Below are 26980 nucleotides of genomic sequence, written 5' to 3' on the forward strand. Positions count from 1 at the left end.
CTATGTCAATCAAATTCCATAATCAATTCAAGCCAAATACCTATTCAAAAACTTATATCATCCAACATTCATTCACAAACATATATCATCTGAATTTATCAACTTCAATCATGCCATTTAAATCCTTTACTAAACTCAAAACATTACTATTAGAACAACTATAAAACCTTAGTCACTTTTATACCAAAACATATCAAACTAAGCCATCACACATAGCTATCTATACAAATCAAAACATTAACATTATAAGCCAAATTTCGTGACTATATTCACAACCAAAGTACCATAACTAGCCTATACATGCCATATGCCATGTTTACAAGGTTCAAATTACCAAAAAAGTGATCAATAGTATGATAACAGTCTCTGACCATCCCCGAGTCTGAGCTAGTTTTGATTATCTATAAAACATAGACAAATAACACACAGTAAGCTTCATAGCTTAGTAAGTTCATAAGTGAATAACTCAATTCATTAAATAAATATAATTTAACTATTTTCACATTACCAAATCAAAATCACATTAATCACAAACCTTTCTCATGTCTTAAAACATGATCAAATACCATCTCATTGAACTTTCTCAATATAATACTCAATTAGGTTCCATACATACCTGTATCACCTCATACTAACCTCTTTCTCAACCACATCATTTCTTTTACCCGCTGAACCATGGGAATAGAAATCGGACACTCAAGATCACAATCGATAAGTACTGATACCATGGCCCGTAGCGAAATCAAGGTAACTTATCCTGGAGTACCTATACCATGGCCCGCAGCCAAATCAAGGTAACTCCTCTCTAAATACCTATACCATAGCCCGTAGCCAAATCAAGGTATTGTTCACAACCGTAATGCTGATATCATGGCCCGAAGCCAATACATTAATCTAATGACATGTGACTAGCATCCTAAACTATTCCTAAGGTTCAACTGGGAGTTTCACTTGTCGATTTCATTGTCAAACACATTTGAAATCTCATACTCACATTTTGTGTAATACCCAAGCATATAACATACATTTATAATAAAATTACTACATACGAACTTACCTGGTACTCGGAAATGACAAATCGGATTAATTACTCATAACCTTCGATTTTTCCCGATCTAAATCTGATTTCTTTCTTTCTTGATCTATATATATTCAAATTAACTTATTTAATCACTTATTCATTCAATTTCATCCAAAATACCGATTTAGGCATTTTTGCACTTTAACCTCTTAAATTTCACATTTATTCAATTTAGTCCCTTATTTCATAAAGTTACAAATTCATGAAATCTAAAGACAACCCATGCTAGCCGAATTTTTTATAGCTTCATAGCAGCCCTTATTTTCATTTATTTCACACATTTAACCACACATTTTCATCTTTTCACAAATTAGCCCCTTTTATGCAATTTCACTAAAAGTCACTTTACAAAACATGATAATCTATCAACAAATACTCATTTTCCATCATCAAAAATTCAAGAACTCAAGCATTAAGACGTGAGATTTGAATCCTTTTTTCTTAACTCCTTGATAAAAAGTCAAGTTTCATTCAAATTAATCACTTTGACTGACAATTTTTACGTATATTATAAGTAAAAAAGTGGTGCTAGCTAGTACTCAAAGCAACGATCACAAAAACATAGATATCATCAAAAACCAAGCTCAAAACGTACCTCAATCAAGCCACACAAGTGCCGAATGGTTTAAGCATTCAAAAATCTGTTCTTTTCTCTATTTTCGGTCAAGAAGATGAACAAATGAACATCATTTGTTTTGTTTAATTTTTATTAACATAATTACCAAATTCCATATTCAACCTTAGTAAAATAAATGCATAATTCACATATAAGGTCATTTATGACCAACGCCACTAATAATGGTTTAATTACATCATAAGGACCTTTCATTTAATAAGCCATGGCAATTAAGCACTTTTAACAAGTAGAATGCAACTTTGCATTTTACGCAATTAAGTCCTTTTTCTCACCTTGAGCTATTAAACTATAAAATTAGCTCATGAAATTTTCACACATATATATTCACATGCTGTAAACACCAAAAATAATATTTAAATAATTTTTAACCTCAAATTTGTGGTCCCAAAACTACAATTTTGATTTAGCTAAAATGAGGTTGTTACATTTAGTTTAGCTTGGGGTCTTGAGTTCGAGTCCTCATGTGCTCTTTGAGGAATTAGTTTTATTTTTGTTTCTTTTAAGTTTTGAGTATTTATTTATTTATTTATTTATTTATTTATTTTAATTTGGTTATGATAAATTTGATAAGTAATAAAAATAGAAAGAAAACACTTTTTTCTTCTTCGTCTTCTTTGTTCTCCTCTCCCTCTCTTCTCATGTTAGATTTCCTTTTCTTTTCTTGAAACTTCTTAATTCATTGTTTTGTTCCTGCACCGTATTCGTCTTCAATCATTGTGGTTCATCGATGGGGTAGGGTTTTTTGATTTCATATGTGTTGGAATCTTCCCCTTTATTGTTGAATTTTTGGCCTGTTCTGTGGAATTTGTCACTATTTATGTGTTGGGAAATAGACATTTTGAAAGGTCGATTAATATGGTGATGACTATAAATTGGGTGTGATATTGATATGCTTTTGGGTTGTTAAGGTTTGGGGTTCGTGTTGACCTTGTAAAATTGAGTTTTTGACCAATTTTAGGGTGGTTTTGTGACCATACGAGTGGCCACACAAGCGTGTGTCCCCTCCACACCTGTCTCATATATTCTTAATTTTTAGCACTTTTTGATAGTGAGTTACACAGGCTGCTCACACGGGCATGTATCCCCTCCACACGGGCGTATATAGCCTTTACATGGGCTTGTAGACCCTCACATGACCTGGGCACTTCCACACGGCCGTGTGGCCTTATGTCGCCAATTTTTGTACTGTGTCTGTTTTCACTTGTTTGTGATCCTGTGTGTTCTGACCCATGGTTAGGTCTTAGAAAGGGTGGTTGAGACTCTATTTTGGCTCAGACATATATGTTATATGCAATCGTTGCATTAGTTAAGTGACTCATTAATGTGATATTGCCTAATAAATGAGTATCTGCTTCAGTGGTTAAGTGATGTGGGTGTGTATGTGTGACTATCTGGAAACTGTGTACATCAATTTTGTAATTGATTGACTGGTTACAAGCTTCTGGGCCTATGTAATTGTTAGTGTTTGGTGTGCATTCTTGCATTTGCATTATGATTTCAGGTTTGGGATATGAAGAGAAGGAAGTCTGATCTGCTTTGGCAGTTTTAACTGTAATATGTCTGCATAGTAGTTTACCGCACAGTACGATACTTCTGGTAACTCAGTTGTATACTATTATTCACGTGACTTTGTTCTACATGTATGGTGTGTAGGGTTGGATGGGCCTTTTGAGGTCCTATGTGGTGTGTAGGGCTGGTTGAGTTTCTTATAGCTCATTTGTGGTGTGAATGGGGGACGAAGAGGTGTTTAGCTGGATGGATGGGTTTCATGCTGATGCATTTGTTCCCCATTTTGTCTGTCTGTCTGTCTAATTACGAGATTAACGATATATAGATCAATGTGTTCGGTACTAATGGTTATGTTTTGGTTGTGATAATTATTTAGATATCCGATTGTCATTGTGATTTTTTTAACTGTGGCACTTAATTTTCATTTTTCTGTCATTTCGAACTCACACTGAGCTCGTGTAGCTCACTCCCCTCAGTGTCCTTTTTTCAGGTATTTCCGTATGCTGTTGCTAGACTCGGTACATCAGAGGTGTCGGACAGCCACATTTAGAATCAACTTTAAAAGTATTTTATAAATCAATGGTTTGAACTGTAAATTTTATTTTGAATATTGTGGTATGAGTTTTGGGTTTTACACACGTAAGCGTCATTTGGACTGAAATTTTTGTAATATCGGGATTTTACAACAAATAGTTTTATGTAACTTAAATACCATTTGCTTTTTAGATGGTGAAACTAAAATTTTTCTTACGATCACTTCGGTGATCAATGTAACCTCTGAGGTTCGGTCTAAACTTCTAAGTCGGGTTTTGGGGCGTTACATTTGTTGTGCAAATGGTCAATTTGGTGTTAATGTTATGTGATAAGTTGATAATGGTTGGAACCTATGTAATTAGCTTGCTATGTGATCAAATTGGTATACATTTTGACCATGTGTGATGCTTGTTTGCATAATGATCTTAATTGATAGGTGTTGGCATGATAAAGATTATACGTATGAAAGTTGGAAAGGATAAGAAGCATAATGGCATGTAAAGTGATAAAAATGATAGCCATCCTTGAAATATAGGTTATGTGTATGGTTGATTTGGTTCTTTCCATTGTCATTTGGTTACTAGATACTCAAAATGAGGGGTTATGCACATACTGATCTATGGTAAGAAAAATTGTCATGATTAGATAAGTAAATGGTGAATTTGAACTTGAATGAATGACATGGATTGTATCTTAATTTAAATGGTTAATTTCAGATTGTTACAAGTTCATTTTGGCATGTTTTATTAGGTTTGGCATAAGTGAAATGGTTAAATAAATGTTGGTAGCATTATGATTTGATTGAAAACATGTAATTTATGTACCAAAAGGAGATAAGTACCCAAAAATAGAGGCCATGTCGCAACCTCAAACTTTTGGAGTCGCAACGTTGCCAACTCAGAGAGTGGCATCACGACGAGTATATGTTTGTCGTCATGATATGACATACTAGATGACCACGCGGCAATAAGAAAATGATGAAGTGCGACATTGGTCTAAGAACTTTTAAAACTTTACAATTTGGTCTTAGTTCGAGTGCGGACTAGTATAAGAGTATTCATAAGCCCGTATAAGTCCCGAAATTGATTGTATATTATACCATATATGTGTCATACATGTGTTTAAATATATAATGACATGAATTGGATATTTATTTGATCATTTTTTCTCCGATAATTAGTGTAGCATTCTGTAGCTCATACCCGACGATCAGGTCGGGCAATGGTGTTACAGTGAGCTTCTTAAAGTGGAAGGACATAATCCTTATTTCATTTGGGAGAGTGTGGTTTCTTTTTAAAATGGGTTTTGTTAAAAGGTATGCGTTGGCGATTAGGTGATAGTGCCTTGATCAAGGTTTTACAGATGCTTGGATCCTTAATGAAATCATATTTTTTGTTAGTTTGTACCCCTTACCCAAGTTAGAAGATTTGATGGCTAAGGAACTTTTCAATGTTAATGATATAGCTTGGGATAAAGAGCTTTTGGAGGTCATATTGGCCCTTTATAATGTTGGTCATATTTGTACTATTCCCATTAGTTCTCATAAACCAAGTGACTTGTAAGTTTGGCATTTTATAGATGATAGAAGATACTTTGTCAAGAAAGGATACAAGATACACTTTTCTAATATTCTCTTTAATAGGATCAATAACCCTTGGTCTGTGATTTATGAGCTAAAATTACCTCTTAAAATTAAACAATTTACATGGTGGTTGTTACATGATTTTATTCCCTATAATAAGCTCCTAATTGAGAAGGGTGTGCCTATTAATCCTGATTGTCGGCGTTGTGATGGTACAAAAAACCTTGATCATGTTTCCCTTGGGTGCATTAAATTTAAGGATGTTTGAAAACATGTTGGGTTCATAGTCCACATGTTTCAGTCATCAATTGGGTGAAGGAAGTCTTAGAGTTTCAATGATGATATCCTTGCTAAAATTCTTCCTCTCTTATGGAGCATTTGATTTAATTGAAACCTTTGTGTTTGGCAACATCAAGGCTAGGAAGTTGCTAATGTTGTGTATCTTGTTGTTTTGTGTGTACAAGATTGAATGGAAGCACAACTTGGTTTTTTATTGTTGTTCAACCAGTTTTTTGGGTTGTTTCTATTGTTTTTTTATCATTGGTTGTGCCACTGACAAGTTGGGTTAAAGGTAATGCAAATATTCCTATGTTTAAGGATAAATTGAGTTCAATATGGGCAATATTTATTCGAGAAAGTACTAGCTTCATGGGCCATGAATCAAAGCTCGTGACCATTGCACACGAAACATCCTGTAGAGGTCAACTGATTCAATGGGGCTCATTTGACCCACTTGAACTTGTCTAATTCGTACAAGATATGGAGAAGTTCATCTACTTGAAACATTGGTGGCCTAGTGAAACACTCCAGTAAAACTAGAGTACCAAGGCAATTATTATAAATCCTAAGGGATAAAGATGTATCTTAAGACTCTCATCTTGTTGATAGGCACAAATCTTGATCGTCGATGTAACTCAATCCGCATCGTTGAATTTGGGGGAGCTCAGTTATAAATAGAAGTTATAAGTGTCAAGAGTAACATATTTTAGCCTCATTCTTAGTACATATTTGGGTGATTATATGACATTAATTGTGAAATATATTTTATTTTCATGTTTTGATGCTTAATATGGCATTTGGAAGCAATAGGAGTAAAAAACGATAGAAATTAGAACATTGGAACATTTTAGAAGTTGTACATATGCAGAAAAATTTCACAAGGTCAATCCACATGGCCTTGTGATCCACACAGTTGTGTGTCTAGGGCGTTTCAATTTCACAAACCATGTGCGCTAATAGCTAAAAGTTACAATTTTTAGTTTTTTGGGGATTTTAAGAAGGTATAAATAAGGAAATAAAATAGGAGGAAAGCAGTCGTCATAGGATAGCACGAAAATTACTAGAAGAACACCATTGAAGCCGATTTCCAATCAATTCTCCATCAAGATTCAAGAGTCCAAGCTTGTTTTGAATGAAGTTATCATGGATTTCTTTTATTTTGGTGGTTATATTATATTTTTTTTGTGTTTGTTCTTGCAATTATAAACTAAATATCTTAATACCTATGGAAAATGAACCCTAGGATGGATTCTATTATTTGATTTCTAGTTTTATGCAATAAAATCTTAACCCCTTTGTTTTCAATTATAAATGTTTAATTGTTCTTGGGTTGATAATTCTAGAGTGTCGATCCATATTTGATGTGCATAAGTCTGAGGTTGAATAGACCCTTCTTGTGATTAGATCTTGCATAATTGAATGAAGTTGCATACAATCCTAGAAATAATACGACATAAATCTACTAGATTAGAGTTAAATCTAATAAGGGATCCATAGAGTAAATTAATGCAATAATAGGGGTTTAAATTAGAAAGAAATTTCAATTAATCAACCTAGATTTAGTTCCTCTTATGCTCGAAAGAGATATAAGCATAAATTAGGGATTTCTATAAATCAAAGAGCTAATGAAAGAAATTACATAAACTAGATTGAGAACTATAGATGAAATTTAGGTAGATTCTTATCTAGGTATTGTTTTGTCACTTGGTTGATATTTGGTTGTTTTTGTGTTTTATTCTTTAGTGCATTTCATTAGTTAATTTAAATAGTTTGATTTAATTTTAATCGATTTTTTAATTTATTAGGTTAAATAATGGAAAGGTGATAATTACTAGTAATTACAATCCTCAAGGGAACGATATTTGTGCTCACCATAACTATACTATTAATTGATAAGTGCACTTGCCTTAGTCAATTCATTAGTTTGTTTAGTAGACATCAAGGACTAAAATATTAGGAAAATATTATTTCTATTAATTTAACCATTTTATTTTATTTTTTTCTATTTTTTATTTAATTTTGATATATTGGCTCATTTTTATTTGGTTTGTGACAAGTTCTTTTAGTTTATGACTAGAGGCAACCCATTAGAATTAATAATTTTTTATAGTGAGATTGAAAAAATTGCTTGCAAAATTGAAGAGATGTTAGAGAAGCAAGACTAGATCAACATCGAACTATCATAGACAGTCAAGAGGAAGAAAACATTATTAAAGAAATTATAAATCCCTTCATTGACTATGTATGACTATGTCAAGCCAACTCTGAATTGGGTTGAGTTTAATATCATTAGGCCAAATATTGTTGCAAATAACTTTGAAATCAAGTCGAATACAATTCAGATTCAGATGGTGTAGCAGTATGATCAGTTTGATAGTTTACGAGATGAAGATCCAAATGCACATCTAACAAATTTCTTAAAGATTTGTAACACTTTTAAAATCAATGGTGCTTCTAATGACTCCATACACTTGAGATTGTTCCTATTTTCTTTAAAGAATAGAGAGAAGCATTGGTTGAAATCACTACCACAAGGTTCCATCACTACTTGGGCTCAGATGATAGAGAAATTTTTGTTGAACTATTTTCCACCAACCAAGATAGCCAAGTTCAGGAATGGTATCTCTTCTTTTCCTCAATTTGAGCTTGAGACACTTTACGAAACATGGGAGAGATTTAAGTATCCTTTGAAAAAATGCCCTTTGTTGGATCTGGTGCACTGAGTGTATTATATTCATTTGTAAACTAGTAATTTTTTCGAACAGATTGGTTAATAAAACAAATTCATTGATTACATTAATATACTTTGTATAATTGTGCTCACATTGGTTTTGCATGCAAAGCAAAATGGAAACAAATGTTGCTCATTGGTTGTCTAAATGTTTAACTAATACTAAGCGGTATTATGTGGTCAGATCATAGTATGGAAAGATAGCTTGTATTAGTAGACGAACCTAAATATGTCCTTAGTTTAATCGGAAATGAGCAGGCCAATTAAAAGAATAATATGTCGTTTATCAAATCCAATTAGGGACATACTTTGTCATGGGCTTTGAAGCGGATGACTCCCAAAAGATAGAGACATAGTTGTGACTGACTAGACAGACTGTACATCAGACAAGACCCAACCAAAATAGATCATGAATCCATGTATGGATTTATTCACTTGTGACGTTCATAGTATGGAATACTTAAATCCTAAACGAATGGCGAACTATGTATGCGTGACTCATACACTTTGACGTAAGTAAAAGCCTGAGTTCAAATAAATAAGGAACCGAAAGCTAGTACTTTGGGTGCATAACTTCTATAGTATGTAGCATCATTCACAACAATTGAATCCATAGCCTAAAACATGGGTAAATGATATCCTTTCATTGGCATTACATGGTTGATGAAAAGTAAATGTGACTACAAGTCATCCTTCTTTGTGATAGATGATTTGATCACTTTTTGATAGTGATTGACTTTTCCTGATATGTAATATTTACATATACTTTTTTGAAATAACAATTCTATTGGTTTCTATTAAAAAGAAAGAATTTTTGTTTTCATCCTAAAATGAGAGAAAACTTTTTCTAGTTCTATGTTTCGATTCAATTGGTTTGAGCCCACACTTGAAGCGGTTCATGGTACGAGAATAGTGGAGAAAATAGTTTAGTTGAAAGTCGAGAACAATGAACGTCCGCTAAGTCAAAAATACAGGTATGAATTCGATTATGGTTTATTGCTATAAATATCACAAATCAAGTCGGTTTTCAAAATTTTAATTTTCCACTATAGAAGAAAACCATTTTCAAACTGGGATTTTTCCAACACCCTCATTATGGTATACCTTTGTGGCTACAATTTCAAACCTTTTATAATGGTTTGAATCCCTCAATTAGGCAACTAATTGATACAACAACTAAGGGAACATTGAATAACAAAAGACTTGAATTGGCTCAATAGTTTATTGAGGAGATGACATTGAATAATTATCATAGGCAAGTTACGAGAGCAAAGCCTACCAAGGCAGTCGGTGTTTATTATGTAGATGCAATTACTATGTTGGCAAGTCAAGTTGAAGCTCTTGGTAGAAAAATAGATTGTTTGAGTTTAAGGAATTAGATGACTCCGGTGAGGCAAAGTGATGTGACTGGAGCGAGTATAATTAAATAGGAATGCCCACCCTTGAAGTCTAACATAGAGCATGAACAAGTTAAGTTTATGGTTAATAATTCTAGACTTTAGAATAACCCTTATGGCAATACCTATAACCCAAGATGGAGGAATCATCCAAGCTTCTCTTGAGGTGGTCAAAGGAATCAAAGTTCACAACCCCATCCAGACTTTCAGCAACCTCAACAAAAAGAAAAGAAGTCAGATCTTGAAGAGGTGTTGGTTAAATCCATCTCAATTTCTGAAACTAGATTTTAGAACACTAAAGCAGCTTTAAAGAATTAACAAGCATCTATTAGGGTCTCGAGAATCAGATTGGTCAACTTGCTAAATTGGTTTCAGAGAGACTACAAGGCAGTTTACCTAGTAACACTAAAACCAACCCAAAAAAAAAGTCAACGCACTTACTTTGGGAAGTGGAAAGGTGTTTGTTGAGTCTGAAGAGAAGTTGAACCAAGAATCTAATGAGAAAGGTGATAATTACTAGTAATTGCAGTCTTCGATGGAAAGATATTTGTGCTCACCATAGCTATACTGTTAATTGATAGGCGCACTTGCCTTAGTTAATTTATTAGTTAGTTTAGTGGACATAAGAGGCTTTCCCCCTCTGTAACAGTCAGTTTTTAGGGTTAATCGAAACAGTGGTTTCGGGACCACAAACTGACATTGAAAAATTTATTTTATTATTATTTTAATATTTACAGCATGATATTATAGTTTTGTGAAATTTTCGTAAAGAAATTTTATCGTTTAAGTGGTTAATTCGGTAAAAAGGACTTAATCGCGTAAAATGCAAAAGTTGCATTCTATTTATTAAAGGTGTCAATTGGCTTTGGCTTTGAAATATGATGGCCTTAAATTGCAATTATACCATTAATATGTTAGTGGATGTTAATGGCTTGGCATAAAGGAAATTATGCATTTTTTTAAAGGTTAAAAAGGTAAATGGTTAGTAAATGATATATTTAATAAAACCAAAAAAAACCATGATTTTAGTCCATTTTCCTTCATATAGCCGAATGTAAGAAAATGAAAACATCCATTGTTGCAAAATGAGGTTCGACAATTGCATGTTAAATTGGTAAGTCATTTTGGACTCGATTTTTGATAATTTTAACGTTTTTTAGATCGTTGCTTCGAATACTATCCAACCCATGCTTAAATTTTTTGTTTTGATGAATATTTTGAATTATGCCATTGATGAGAGCTTGTGATTTTTGTTTTTTGATGATGAAATATGAAATATATGTTTTAGATTAGCATGTTTTGTATTGGAGTTTTTGATGATTTTAAGTAATTAGGACTAAATTGAAAAAATAATAAATTGAGGGACTAAAATGTAGCACCCCAAACCCGGCCCAGACGTTATGGCCGGATCCGACATGCCACATCGAAGCGTTCAAAACATTTTATATTGTTGATCCAGAAAAAACCTACTTAGTGTTTTAAAAGATAATTTCATTATAGGTTAAAGTGAATGGAAGCTGGGCACCAGGTAGGTATCCATAACAGAGGAGGTGAGCCATGAAGGCTGCTTAAGTACCAAGCTCTCCGATTGGATCCAATCCTAGACATGTCCACATCCATTGCCACACTTGTTATAACAAGTTGAAATTTCTTTGGTAAATCGAATATTCGTGACGTCGTGTTATTTTAAAAAAAAGTATCGTTTTGAAATCACGCCCTAAGTCTAGCCCATTTGAATTAGTATCCATCAATTTAAAGTTGTTTTTAATAATATAATCCCAGAAAAATCAAATAAGAAAATAAAGTTAAAATGGCCTTATTACAACCCAAAAATTAAATAGAAATTAAAAATAACATAAGAAAACCAGTCTCTTTTTTTCAAACCCAAAAGTATTCACCATGGCCACTCTGAATCCCCTCCGGCTCCAAGTCACCCACATCAAAGCTCACCTGCAAGGTTAAAGAAGGGGTGAGTTTGGGGAAACTCAATGTGTAAGGAAAACCCATTCAAAGCCCAAGTCAGCTCAAGCCCATTGGGCCTAAGCCCATTCAGGTAACAGTGGTACTAGGCCAGAACCCTTTTCAGATTACAATAAACTGGGCCTTAGCCCCTTATTCAGATAACAGTATGGCCCATAGGCCCATTTCAAAATACATGCAACATCAGTAAACATATGCAAGCCCATTTGGGGAGACTACTCAACCCACCAACCACTACACTCCACCCGTACCAGCCATACACTCTATGTGGGGAATAGCTCAACCCACCCAGCCCAACACTCCACCACAGTTGCAGCCTTGCTACTCAGTTAACAGTAAATTAAGGCAAAGCCTCTAGTACGTGGACAAGCCACTTTCAGTACTTCCTCTGTCAATATCCCAGTCCCATGCATCAAATAATAACAACATGGCATGCAGTAAATAACAACAGTCAAACATGCATTTAGGTCAATTTAACCCTAGGGGTATTTCAATAATTTATCTCCTAGGGGTAAAATTGTAAATTTTCCACTTTTAAAGGTATTTCAGTAATTTATCTATTTTAGGGTTTTTCATGCATATTCCTACCTTTCACGTACTAACAGGATCACTATCGAAGGTTCTTACCGAATTGGGCCCGTTGGCCCATCATTCCAATTTTGGCCCATTAAGCCCAAAAATATCGAGGGCACAGAAATCATGCACTTTGCAGTCCAAACATTGCAGCTTACCAAAAACATTAATCGATTTACCTCACGAGCATTCGCACACTCGCAAATCTACAAAATACCGATTTTCGGCATTTCGGCTTTTCGACTTTTGCCGATCTAGACTAAGAAAGCGGGTGTTAGTTACACACCTGTTTGCGACGATATGCTGACGAGATCCACACACGAACCGCCTACAATTGGATTACTAACACGTTAATCTAACTATTCAAATACAAACTACGTATTAACCCCTTACGATATTCGGCCAACCACACCTACAGATCATAGTAAGCTTATAAGAAATCAATAAGCAACTCATTAACAAATTTTTGTCAATGTTTACCACATAATCATAATTTCACTGCAAGCTGTCTTCCTGAGCAACAATCACTAAATCATTTATAACTGGAGCTACGAAACTCCAAATCAAGTGCCATTAATTTTCCCTGAAAATAGACTCATATATCTTCTATCCATAAAATTTTCATAATTTTGGGTATGGCCAATCAATACCAGATTTTTCTTAAAGTTTCCCATGTTTCACTGTTTGACTAATCTGACCACTCTTCATTACAAATCGAATTTCTTATTGTACAGAATTCAAAATATGTTCTCGTTTATTTCATTTGAAACTAGACTCATTAAGCTTTAATTACATAATTTATTCAGCTTCTAATTCATCTCCCACAATTTATGGTGATTTTCCAAAGTCACGTTACTGCTGCTGTCCCAAGCAGATTTATTACCAAATCACTCTTTCATACACCTATCTTGCATGCATGTTATTTAAACATGTATATCACCAATCAATCATCACATATCTATGATTTTTACTTAAGCATAATCTCCATTTCATCATTTTAAAGCACAATATGTTAGCCGATTTTTCCCTTTAGCATCTAAGGCACATGCATGATCATTTGTTTGGCTCAACTTCACCTATCTTCCATTTTTCATCAAAAGAACATGAAACAACAACCAAAAACCAAAATATGCTTCATGAGTTAGGGTAGAATCAAGAAGAACTCATGAACATCAAGATAGAAGCAAAGTACCAAGAACTTACCTTCAATTTTTTCCCCTCCTAGTGACCGAATATTCAAGGGTTTCCTCCCCTATTTGCTCTCTCTCAAATTCGGCTATGAAGAACAAAGAATGAACAAAAACCTTCCTTTACTTCCTTTTGTTATTCTTATCACTCAACATTTTATGACACATAAATGATATACTAATATTTGTGCCATACTCATGCCATAATTCCAATAAAAATATGCCCATAATGCTTACCATGCTCATCATCCATTAACTATTAAAATGCTAATGCCCATCATCCATTAACTATTAAAATGCTAAAATGCATACATTATCAACTATCCATCACCTTGGCCGGCCACTACATTAAAAGTGGGGAATTTGACATGCAAATCCTCCTATTTTGCACTACTATTTATTTGGCCACTACAAATTAGCCTATAGCATTTTCAAACATTTTCACATAGGTCCTATTTCATAATTTCACTCCCTTTTTCTTATGGAACAAAAATTAACTAAAATTATCGGGTTCTATCTTAAGCTTGGGCCTTCTAGAGTCCCTCTAACATAATTAAACCTATGCCAACATTCACAGAATTCGTGAAAATTGGGGCGTTACATAAAATGTGAAATAAATGAAATATATAGACTAGCATGAGTATAAGGAAAATTTGGCATAACTATGTTGTTGTGAGATTTTGCATATTTTGTGTTTTATGCAATAGGGACTGAATTGTGAACAATGTGAAATATCAAGGGTAAAAGTGTAATTTGCCCATTTTTGTGTTTTAGGATGAATTTGGTTGAATATTTGATTTAATAAGTTTAATTTATATTAATTTAGATCAAGAAAAGAGAAAATCGGATTTAGATCGGGAGAAAACTAAAGTTATCAACTAGCCGATCCGTACCGGTTTTTCATCGTCCGAGATAAGTTTATAAGCAAATAGACATACTTAATTTTAATTAAATGCAAAGTATATATGCTGAAACTAAATATATGAATCAATATATGCTAATGTCGAATGTGTATAAGCATGGTAACTATGTCCATGCATTCGTTTTGACTGAGTTATAACATTTGAAAGTCCTTATGAACTATATGGAATATCTAGAATTTTTTATATATGAATTGTTTATGAGACAACTTTATAATAGTGATATTCGGGCTTTGAGCCTAGCAAGCCTTGTGCTAGTGAATTAAATAGGGCTTATGCCTAGCAGGTTTATTGCCGATGTATAAAATCAAACTTTGAGTCTAGTAGGCTTTGTGTCGGTGTGACATTCAGGCTTAGGCCTAGCAGACTTTATGCCGGTGAATTATTATAAGTTTATGCCTAAAAGACCTTATGTTGATGTGGTAATCGAATACGTTAAATGAGCTAAATGATCAGGTATGAGTTAGCTTGTTGTTTCCTTGAAAATAAGGTAAGCTGATTATTTGTTATGTGATACAAACATATGTATGATGTTAGTTTCAATTTGTGAGTAATTGTGAAGTATATTCGGCCATAAGTTAAGTGTAATTATGTGGTATTAAGGTTTAATACATGAGTATATGTAAACAAGTGTTTAAAGATTCGGCTTTATGCATTGATATTATGATTTTAATAGTGTATGATACTTTGGTATAGACATATGTATATTCAGCTACATAATAAGTAAGTATGAGATATTAAAGTTTGATTCAAGCATATATGTTTATGGGTGTGTATATATTCGATCATATAATGGTACTATGGTTTTGAAATTGAATGTTACCTTGATAATAGATACAGTACATTCGTCCAAAAGTTAATTATACTGATATCATATTGTGACCTGTGTGCAAACTTATATAAATGATTATGTACGGCCTTAATGATATAAAGTAAGAATAATTATACAATGATCCATTAATATACGTATATGAGTTTATGTATATTAGGTTAATTATTGATATCGTGGCTTTAGCAATTTGAATGATATATTATTCTTAATTGTATGGATATTTGGAAAAATGAAAGTATATGTATTATATGAAATTGTAAGTTTGAAGTTAAACGTGATTATGATAGTATAAATTGGTTTGGTAATTGAATTGTTATTGTTATTGAGTTATTTATTTGTTTATAGCTTACTAAGCTCTCAAAGCTTATTCTATGTGTTTTTTTCTATGTTTATAGATTTTCGGAGATCTGCTCGGGTTGGAAGTTGATGGAGACAACATCACACTATCTGATTATCATTTCAGTAAATAATGTTTTGAGACTCGGTTATGTGGCATGTATAGGCTAATCTTGGAGTTAATTATTTTGAATGAGTATGTATTTAAAGCCATGCGAAAATGACTTGATTATTATGCTTAAGTTTGGTTTTACATGTTCTTAATTAAAATGTTTAATGAGTTTGGTTTTGGTAGTCATTTCAATAGTTAGCTCATTTTGGAAATATGAAATGAGGTATAATTAGAGTGATGGATGATGGTATATTAACTTAACAGGTTTGGTGGCTAAGTGGTAAGTAATGAATATGTTTTATGATTATTTTGGCTTATTGTTTTGGTATGGGTTCAAATGGTAAATGATGGTAATGTTTAAGTATGTTTTGGGTTAGTTTTAATGGATAGTTAAAAATGTCAAGTTGTTGCTAATCTCAATATAGGTATACATTCATGTGTGTTTGTAAATTCGAATATGATATATAATTCATTTTGATATGTTTATGATATTGATAATGGTGAGATCGAAATAAAGATTAGTTATTAGGATAAAATATGAAGTTTAGGTATATTAATATAGATATGAATTAGGTGCACACTAAGTGTTATTTGTGTTCAAGTGTTAAGTATGGCTTTTATTTTTAGGATGAATTGCGCACTTGTATATATGCATTATTAGTATGTTCGGCCATGTTATAATGTATTTAAGTTTCATATGTGATTGCATAATAATTTATGTAATATGATTCAATTGGTTTTATTATGAGCTTGTGTAGAAGTTATCAAATGATATGTTTGATATACGATTAATGAGATAGAAATTGACATATATTCGAAGTATGAAGTGTAATGTAATGATATATAATGGAATATGATTTAATTATGAAAATGGCATTAATGTGATGGATATAGGGAATTGAATATTGGAATTATTAAATATCTGAACATGTCTTTGATATATACAAGTTTGGTTCGAATTTTAGTAATTATGGAACATGATCAGTTGGGTTTTGGTATATGTTTGAACTGAATTAGTTAGAATTTTTGAAATGTGCTTATTTACGATACATTTTCAGTAAGGTATGATTATTTTTAAATTGAAATTAGAACTCATGTATTCGAATTTATAATAAGTGAATTGTGGATATTTATATTTGATAAATTTTAAATGTTTATTAATTCTTTGGTGTATGAAAGGTGAGGAATGATTGTGCTGAGCTGTGTTTTATACAGTAATACCTCATAACCCTAATTCGATAATGGATACGGGTTAGGGGTGTTACACCCTCATTTGTGATCACTCAGTTGTAAACCTTTAAAGTAATAAAATACTTTTGAGAACATTTGCTCAAACACTTGGTGTGTGTTATTTTTCTTTGTGGCTTTTTTGTTTGTTCGTTGCTCTTTTTTCATTTTGAGTTTGCTTCTACTTTGATTCGATTCCTTAGAGAATTTTTACAAGAATTCTTGTCGAAACCATTTTTTTCAAAAAACGAGGTCGACTTGATTTTGAAAATGAAAACGAAAAAAAAAGGGAGTCGCCACCAATCCTTTTTGATGAGGTGTGATCGGGTCACCTCGTAAAAATGGTTGTTTTTAATAAATGGTTTGATTTATTTAAACAACGATTTTGGTCCACGAAATTCAAAAAGACGGGTTCGGGAGTCGGTTACGCACGAGGAAGGATTAGCACCCTCGTAACGCCCAAAATTGATACCTAGTTTATCAATTAGTGTCTTAGTGTCGAAAATTGAGAACTTTGAAGAAAAACACGATCCATCGTTTAATTATTAAAAATTTTCTGAGAAAAATGACGTATTTTACGTTAATCAAGGAAAAGAATTATATCCCGTACGTTAGGACACAATGTCTTAAATTCCCGATACGCAAATAAATGCTAAAAATTTTATTTATTTTGAAAGATATTTGATTATCTCGATTTTAAAAAGAGATCATATTCCGAAAGTTAGAGCACGATCTTTTCATAATTCTCGAGATCATTTAAAATTCTATGCTTTAACATTCGTTTATTCAAAATTATCGAGAAAATCGAAACCCCGTAAGTTAGGGAACAACATTTTCGAATCTCGAATTACGAAAAATTGCTTAAAAAAACAAAATTTTATATATCGAGCAAGGATTAATGTAACACGATTTTGTAGTAAAAATGTGAAAACAAATCACAGTGTTAAAACTCGTAACAACATAATAATAGATGCGATAATATGAGCAACAATAATAAAGTGAAAATAAATGACAATAAAGTAAATGAATAAATGACAAGCAATCAAATTGTAAAATAAAATAAAATAAAAATATTAAATAAAACAAAATAAGAAATAATAATAATAATATAAATTTTGAAAATATATATAATATATACATAAGTAAATAAATAATGAAATAATAATAATGAAAAAATAAACAGACCAAAAATAAAAAGGATAATTAAGTAGAGAAACAAATAAAACACAAAAAAAAAGTTAAAGTAAAATAAAACAAATGAAATAATAATAATAATATAAAGAATAATAATAATAATAATGATGATGATGATGATGATGATGATGATGATGATAGTAATAATATTAATAATATTAATAATATTAATTAATTTAATAATAATGTAGCTAAAATAACAAAAAAAAGGACTAAAATTGGACTTAAAATAGAAATTTGGGGCAAATTTGGAATAAAAATAAGGCGAAAAGGACCGAATCGAGTGCGCGAATAACAAGGAGGGACTAAAAGGGAAAATATCCCCGCCCTCCAAAACGCAGCACTTTACACGGGACTAAATTGAAATCGAAGCAAAATTTTAGGGCAGAATTAGAAATAAAAGAAACTTAATTGCAAAACCATAAAAAAGAGGAATGGCTAAATACGCAAATAACCCATTTGTTGAAAACACGCGGATACTACTAGCGGGTCGGGTCAGCACGCTGATCCTAGGGGTAAAACGACGTCGTTTTGGGCATTTGAGGCCAGTCCCAAAATGACTTCATTTTGGAGGCCTATATGTCAAAATTTTTTGAAAAAAGTCATTTCATCCTTCCCAACTCCAAAAAAAAAAGAAAAAAAAACTCTCAACACCCCCTCCCTCCTTCCAATTTCCAGTCATCGGACCGCGACGTCGGTCTCTCAACACTCTCTCCCTCCTTCCAATTTTCGGTCATGGGTCCAGTCATCGAACCGCCGCCGTGCATGGGGGCTGAAACAAAAAAAAGATCATTTTTTTATTTTTTTATTTTTGATATATTTTAAATATATGTATATATAAAATAGTTTCGAAAAAAAGAAGAAAATAAAAATAAAATAAAGAGATACCCTTAATATGTTTTTAAACCTTGTTTCTCTTTCTGTTTGCCTACTGTTTTTCTTTTGTCTTCGACTGCTTCTTCTTTTTTTTTTTTGAATGCTGGAATCAGTCTTTTTTATTCAAAAAAACATCAGAAAAAATTACAATCCTTTGAAAGGCTTTTTATAGCCGATTTTGATAAACTTGTTAGATATCATATCAATCTAATGTCTTTTCTATTAATGTTTTGCAAGTGGCAGTGCAAGTGGAGGGAGCCATGACAGTGGCGGAGCTGCAGGCGCGTTAGTGGCGGTGGACGTGACAAGGGCAAACCTAGGTGCGGCGCACCTAAGGTTTTCTTTTGTTTTTTCATGTTTTATGGTTTTGGGCTTAATTGGACTTCAGGTTAGGTTGAATTGGGTTTAGTTTTTTTTGGGTTTGGTTTTTTGGTCTTATAGATTGTTGGGTCAGGTTTGAGGTTGTATTAGTTTTGGGCTGATGGTTTTTAATTGGGTTTGATTTGAATCTTGGGTTTGGTTTGGGTTGTTTGGTTTTGGGGTCTTATTGGGCCTCGGGCTAAATTGGGCTTATACAATTTTCATTTTTTTAAAGTAAGATTGACTTAAACGGATTTAAATCCAAAAAATCACCTAAGACCGTGTGGTTTTTCAAACTTAAGTTCTAGCCCTGCGACACTGAGAAGCTGTTGAGTTGCATTTTTAGGTTTTACGAGTCCTTTTTTCTGTTTTAAAGTTGCCCAAGCATTATCGGGCAGGGAAGTTTTTTCTTAGCTGAAGAATAGTAGGTTGGATATTATTATCTTAGAATCGGATTGTAATCCACTTATACACGCGTTGAATAGAGGAAAGTTTGTGAATTTAGAAGTCGGTTGACTGGTTCGTAATCGTATGATACTTCAATCTCATTTTGGCTTTTTGTCCTTTTGATGGATTCGTAGATATGCTGTCAAATTTGGCCATAAACTTGCAAAGGTGGCCTTATTTCATGTGGACTACTTGATTTGAAATGAACTTCTCGGATGTTTCTCACGCTAATACCTCCGGTGAAAAAAGGCACTAAGTATGGTGTATGGGGTAAGATATTAATTTGAATTTGTTTTTGCCTTTGGGTTTTTAGTGGTATGTCTATATTTATTTAGTCATCGTATTAATGATTTGGTTTTTTCCTTTAAAAAAATTGATCATAATAGTTAATATTTTATTGTAATAAAATAATATGTAATAGTTGATTTATACATTATCAGTTATAACTTATAAGGGTATACATTATATAATGGAAAATAAAAAGCTAAATAGTAAATGAACAACTTAAATCTATACTATTTATAAAAAAGAACGTACATTACTTCTCTGTAGAAGTTTAGCTTTGAGAATTTTACACGTCCCTTTTTCTTTTGATTGCTCTTTTTGGCTCAAGCCAGAAGGCTGGGTAGCAGGGGTGAGATGAAATCCTTTCATTTATATTACTTTTATTTTCGGTTGCAAGTTAATTATTCTTTTAGTATTATATTTGTGCCATATATAATTTGATTTAATATTTTTTAGTTTATTATCTCAATTAAATTTAGAAAAAAAATTATGTTCATATTTTGGATCACATTTATATGATTTTATATCATCTAAATAATTTATTATAATGAAAAAAATTCTGTACCAAAACAATTAGCATGCACATTAATTGTTAGTCAATTTAAGGAAAAAATAAAAAATAAAATTATCCAAATATTTATTTTATTTTACTTTTAAATGTGGATCACATTTAAATGATTTTTTTTTTGTAGAATGAAGACTTGCAATTGAAAAATAAAAATAAAACTTTAAATGATTAGACATAATTAATTAGGATTAATATTTGATTTTATTTATTTATATTTAAATAAGTTAATTTATACAATCATTCACAGCTTGGTTCGTAATTCAAATTATTTATAGATCAACAGTATGCAAAAAGCTCATATAAATCATATATTTATTTCATTTTATTGTTACTTTTTGTACCGTGTCATGTTTTAATTTTCTCATATGTTATTTTTCTATATTTCAATTTATATAAGATTTAAATATAAATCATAATTTATCATAATTACTAGACCGTAATCTTAAATTTATTTAGATAAGATTAAATATTAAATACTTATATAATAATTATTTAATAAAATTAAATTTTTATTTATAATTAATTCTTTTAAACTCGGGCGTAGCCGGGTAATAATATCTAATTTTGTTAACAACGATTTATGAATTTATGTATTGAATAATTTAAATAATAATAATAATAAACATAGGCGACAGGCAGCGACTGTTCTCCCAAAAATTAGAATATTATATTTCTTATTTTTTAAAATGTATAAAATTATAAATTAGTAAAAATAATATTATATTTTTTACGTCTAAAAATATAATATTTTAATTTAGTTTTTTTAAATTATAAATATATTAATTAATTATGAGTGAAATTATATTTTAATTCTTATCAAAATTTATAATTTACTTCTGTATCCTAAACTTTTTTTCTAGGCTTATCATAATATTTAAAATTATTATATAAAATTTAACTAATTATAATTAGTATCATATATAAATTTTGATATTTTTATATATTCACATTCATGTTATTTATTATTTCACGCGCACCAATGATTCAATTGGGAATTAATTGGGTACCTTTTCAAAATAAGAAATTGGATTAGTTGACATGTAAACCAGTTGAAATGGTTAGTTGAAGTGATTTTCTTTTATTTTAATAAATTATTTAATTAAACTAAATAAATAAATTAGACTAATCAAATTGAAAATCGATTGTTTTACTCAAAAACATTATCTTTTGAATCATATTATTTAAAGTAATCTACAAAAATAGTCACTTTTGTTTGTCTTAGGTTACATTTTAGTTACTTATATTTGAAATGTTACGTTTTAGTTACTTATGTTACTATTTTGTTACGAAGTGATCACTCTACCGTTAAGTTCCGTTATCTCTCTAACGGTAATCTTACGTGGCAGTCCAACTAGATTTTAGATGCCAACTTAGATTTCTAAATGAGATAAAAATAGATTTCTAATTAAAAATTTAATTAATTAAAATTTTTAAACCTAAATCTTAACTAAAAAATCTGTTCATCTTCCCTTTTTAATTTTTCTTCAGTCCCTTCTTTTTTTAATAGTTTTTTTTATTTGATTGGAAAAACTATTATTAAGATCAAAATAGTTGAAATTAAATTGACTACTTCATAAAGATGGATTCGATGGAGGGTTCAGGTATGTCTTCTTTGCATTTCTCTATCTCTTTTATTTAATACTGAAAAACAAAAGATTGAATTTTTTATTATTTAATGAAAACCCTAAATTAAAATTCTTGATATGAATATTAACAACTAAAATAATTTCAGATCAGAAAAAAGGGATACCCACAAAGGGATTGTGAGAAAACAAGCCGATTTAGATCAGAAAAAATCGGATTGAGAAACTAATTATTCAAGAACGTGAAGAATTGAAAATAATAATGATTGGGAACAAAAACGATTATCATCTTCTTATTTTTCGACAACCACTTCATTTTAAGTTTTAGAACATAAATTTGTCTGTGAAGAAGACATATCTGGACCCTCTATTGAATCCTCTTTTGTTTTTGTACGTGAATAAAAAATTTTGATGATAATAGCTTTTTTAGTCAATTGAAAAAGAAAACTAAAAAAAAGGGGAGATGAACGATTTTTTAACTAAGATGTAGGGTTTAAAATTTTTAATTAATTAAATTTATTTAATAAAAAATCTATTCTCATCCCATTAGTAAATCTAAGTTGGCACTTAAAATCTAGTTGGACTGCCACGTAGAATTATCGTTAGGGAGATAACGGAACTTAACGGAAGAGTGATCACTTCGTAACAAAATAATAACATAAGTGACTAAAACGTAGTATTTCAAACATAAGTGACTAAAATGTAACCTGAAACAAACAAAAGTGATTATTTTTATAGTTTACCCTATTATTTATATATATATTTGTCGGAGTATGTTGCATTCTTGGACTAACTTAACCAAAAACTCCGTTTAAAAAAATTTGAGATAATAGGTCGATTTCTAGATATTTATTAGAATAAGCAGATTTTGAAGAAAGAAAGTAAAAATACATATTAAAAATATATAGACAAAACCTAAAATAAACCTTCCCTCGGGGAAAAAAAACTCACCATTATCAACATCTGGGTTTTCTTTCTAGTTGTGGAACCTTTTAAGTTTTAAATGCTTGGAAAGAAAAAGACTTTGGCAAGATAAAAAAGTTGAATTGAATTCCTAATTTGTTTAACACTGAATCCCATGAAACTAAAAGCTGAATTCAAAAATCCACCACCGTTGTTGCCACTTCCCGTTGACCCTTCTACCATACTTGACTTCCCCATCATACAACTTACCGATTACAGCACCAAAATATGAAGGAGGAAGAGAGGTATCAATACATGGTCAAAGGTATTGATACTTTTTTTATGGTATCGATACATAGCGAAAGGTATTGATTTTTTCTTTAAGGATATCGATACTTTTGGTCATACAATAAAAAAAGCATCTTATTGAGTGCTTTTTCTTGTCAGCAAAATTTTTACATTCTCTCTCTAAATATGGCCTATTTTGATAAATATCATAAAAATCGATCTATTCTCTAACTTTTTTCTTTTTTAACCGGAGTTTTTAGCTAAATTGGCCGCATTCTTGTGGGTATAAAATTACTTATTACCATGTCTAATACTTGGTTACTTTTTTTCTTTTTGTTTGTTCTTTTCTATTTGTTTGTCATTTGTTATTAACATCGATTTAGCCGATGTCAAGGTGTAATATTCTAATCAATTTCAATTTTGTTTCCATCACGAAGCCATCTTTAATTTGACAACCTACTCCTACTATTAAACCTCTCAACACTACTTCACGAAGAAGAAATTATAGAAAGAAAAAAACACCCATTAGCGAAATGGATCGTCTTCCTCAAGAGGTTGCACTTGAGATACTATCAAGGCTTCCACTCCTAAGCTTAGTTCAATCCAAATCTGTATGTCGAGCCTGGCGTACCTTCATACAAGATCAACTGCTTCTCAAAAAGCATTTCAAACACATGGTTGAGAACGATCCAAGCTTCATTTTACAAATCATGGGTCATTGCATCCAAAACCAGCTTTATTTTGGAGATTTATCGAGCGATCCAAACGATGAAAACGTGATGGTGATAGCAAAGAAGCTTACCATACCACCGTTGCTAAGCTTCCATTTGGTGAGTTCATGTAATGGATTGCTATTGTTGAGTGCCACTCACCCAAGCTTTGAACTCTGTATTTATAATCCATTTACCAGGGATTATGTAGAGTTACCGAAGCGTAGTCATCATGCTGGGGTGTTAGGATTTGGCTTTGATCCTACCACAAAGAAATATAAGGTTGTCGAGATATCATATAAAAGAACAACTCATTTGTATTTTCGTCGTCGTGTTGTTAGATTTGGCATGCGTCCAGCCTCTCAGACTGCAGCATCTTCTGTTGAGGTTCATATTTTGACTATTAGTAGCAACACATGGAGAAATTTGGGAAGCTTTCCTTTCCGTTTTGTGTGGCAAAAATCTCAAGTTTTGGTCAATGGGAAACTTCATTGGAGAGCTACTACTAACCTTATTATGTCCTTTGACTTGGCTACTGAACAATTCAAGGAGGTCCCTAGGCCTAATTTCATTGCTTCGAACAGGCGAATTCATGAGCTTGTTGTTCTACGAGGTTGCCTGTCGGCAGTTTCTTTTGATGACGATAATGAAGAACTGGAGATTTGGGTGATGAAGGAGTATGATGTGAAGGAGTCTTGGGTCAAACAATTTAGCATTGGAGCTTACGTACCAAAGATGTTACAGGCAAATTATCAGTGTCATTCCTCGAATGATCCGAGGTTTCATTCGCGTAAAGAATGGATCCAGGTTCTGTGCCTATTGAAGAGTGGAGGGCTCTTACTGCAGTACAGAAATAAAGCACTTGTTGTCTATGATCCACATTGCAGGACGTTCCAAGATGTCGAAGTTCCATATGAAGAAATTCCGAGGTGTCTCACAACAGTAGTTCATGTTGCAAGCCTCAATTGGATCGATACCTAAAGCCTAGAATTATGTTTCTTCACCATAAGATCGGTTTAAATTTGAATTAATGTTATTTGAAACCGATATTGGGAGAAAAAGTCTTAATTATAGTGATGAGATTATTACATTGAAGTTTGTTTGCTGCCCCTTGAACAGCTTTAGAGCCAATTCTCCTGCAGACCTGAAAATGATTCCAAGTTTCACCTTCTCAATATCTAATTCAATAACCAGCTCGACAATTTTAAGAACTTCCATACACAAAAACAAGAGGGAAGTGAAGAGCATAGCCCATGATGTTCAAGTTGCTCAAACCGAGGAAGGGACTTTTCAATCTTAAAGAGCAACACTTGTTTCTTTTCATACTAGTTATTCTTTTCTTTTTCTTTTTTGTTATTCTTTTTCCTTTTTCATAAAATAATTTATTATTCTAAAAACTAAACTTTTAGAGAACAATAAAATTTTATCACATCATTAAATTTTAAAAATATAAAATTATTGTTATATATCCATCCATATTCAACCTACTTTCCAACTCTAATTAAATTATTTAAAAATAAAAATAATTAACTAAAATTAAATCAAATAACATAAAAACTTAAAAAATTACACAATTCTTACTACTAAATATTCAATACAATAAAATTGTTACTTTTACTAACGTAAAATAAAAGGCAATAAAATAGTAAAGAAACACCAATAAAATAAAAATAAAAATAAAAAAGTAAAAGAGTAAAAGAGAAAGCACATGTTTTAGATCGTAGATTTAACAGAAATCTTTTCACCAAGTATGCGTTTTTAATAATATCATTATATTCTAATTTTTATTACGAATGAAATTGTTGATTGAGAAACTTTTACAATAATATAAAAATTATATAAATGATAAGGTAACAAATTGTGGGATAAAAAAAATTGTAAAAAAACCTTAATTTCAAAATCATATAAATTATTTATAGATGATTTTTTATGATATAATGTCAAATTTAGTTTTTAATATTTACATCTTTTGTCAATTTAACCGTATATTTTTTAAATTAAATTTGACCGTTAACTTTCTAAAAATAATCAATTTTGACCATCAACCTTTTTAAAAAAGAGTCAAAATAATATTCTTTTAACAAAAATGTTAATTAAAATGTTAAATTTTTTAACATAATAGCCTGCATGACAATCTACGCGCATTTCATGCTAATTTTTTAAGATCTTATGAACCTTTTATATTTTTTAATTTTAATTTTATTTTATTTTATTTTATTTTATTTTTGTAATGTTTGAATTATTTATTGACGTGATATATGAAACAAATGGTGTTATGTTAGCATGTTGTGCACATAGACTGTCACGCGAGTTGCCAAATCAGTAACGTTAAAAATTAATGTTTCAGTCAATATTTTTGTTAAAAAAAATGATCAAACTCCTTTTTAAAAGGTTAAAGGCTAAATTTAGCTAAAAAATTAAGGGTCAAATTGACAAAAAAATATAAACGTTAAGAGCTAAATTTAACATTATACCATTTTTTTATTGTAATTACTTATGGCAGCCTTAGATATGAGTCCATTTTGGATAATCAATAAATTATTTGATTTTTTAAATTTTAATTACTTATGTTTTAAATAATTTAATTAGAGTTCGAGTGAATGTTGAATATGGATGGATGTATTATAGTTATTTAAACTCTTGATTGAGTCGGCGTCCTCCTCAATTGGGTCACCAACTTAGTTAAAAAAAATACATAAATATATTTCCATAATTAAAATAAGCTATATTATGCAAGGATGTTTTAGTCTTTTAATTAAAAAAATCAATAAAAATATGCATATAATGATATTTGAATAAGAGTTGTTCATAGGTCAAGTTGGGTCGAGGTCCATTTCAAAAATAAATTC

At 31.3% G+C, this 26980-nt stretch overlaps 1 protein-coding gene across 1 annotated transcript; it reads left to right on the top strand.

Annotated features, from left to right (window-relative positions):
* The first annotated feature begins 23954 nt into the window (after nucleotides 1–23954).
* Nucleotides 23955–25431, top strand: LOC107923408 (F-box protein At3g07870). The gene is made up of 2 exons (XM_016853619.2): nucleotides 23955–25060; nucleotides 25251–25431. The coding sequence occupies exons 1-2, from the start codon at nucleotides 23955–23957 to the stop codon at nucleotides 25429–25431; spliced, it is 1287 nt and encodes a 428-aa protein (XP_016709108.2).
* The last annotated feature ends 1549 nt before the right edge of the window (nucleotides 25432–26980 follow it).

This window comes from Gossypium hirsutum, chromosome A11, assembly GCF_007990345.1.
Source record: "Gossypium hirsutum isolate 1008001.06 chromosome A11, Gossypium_hirsutum_v2.1, whole genome shotgun sequence".
NCBI lineage: Eukaryota > Viridiplantae > Streptophyta > Magnoliopsida > Malvales > Malvaceae > Gossypium > Gossypium hirsutum.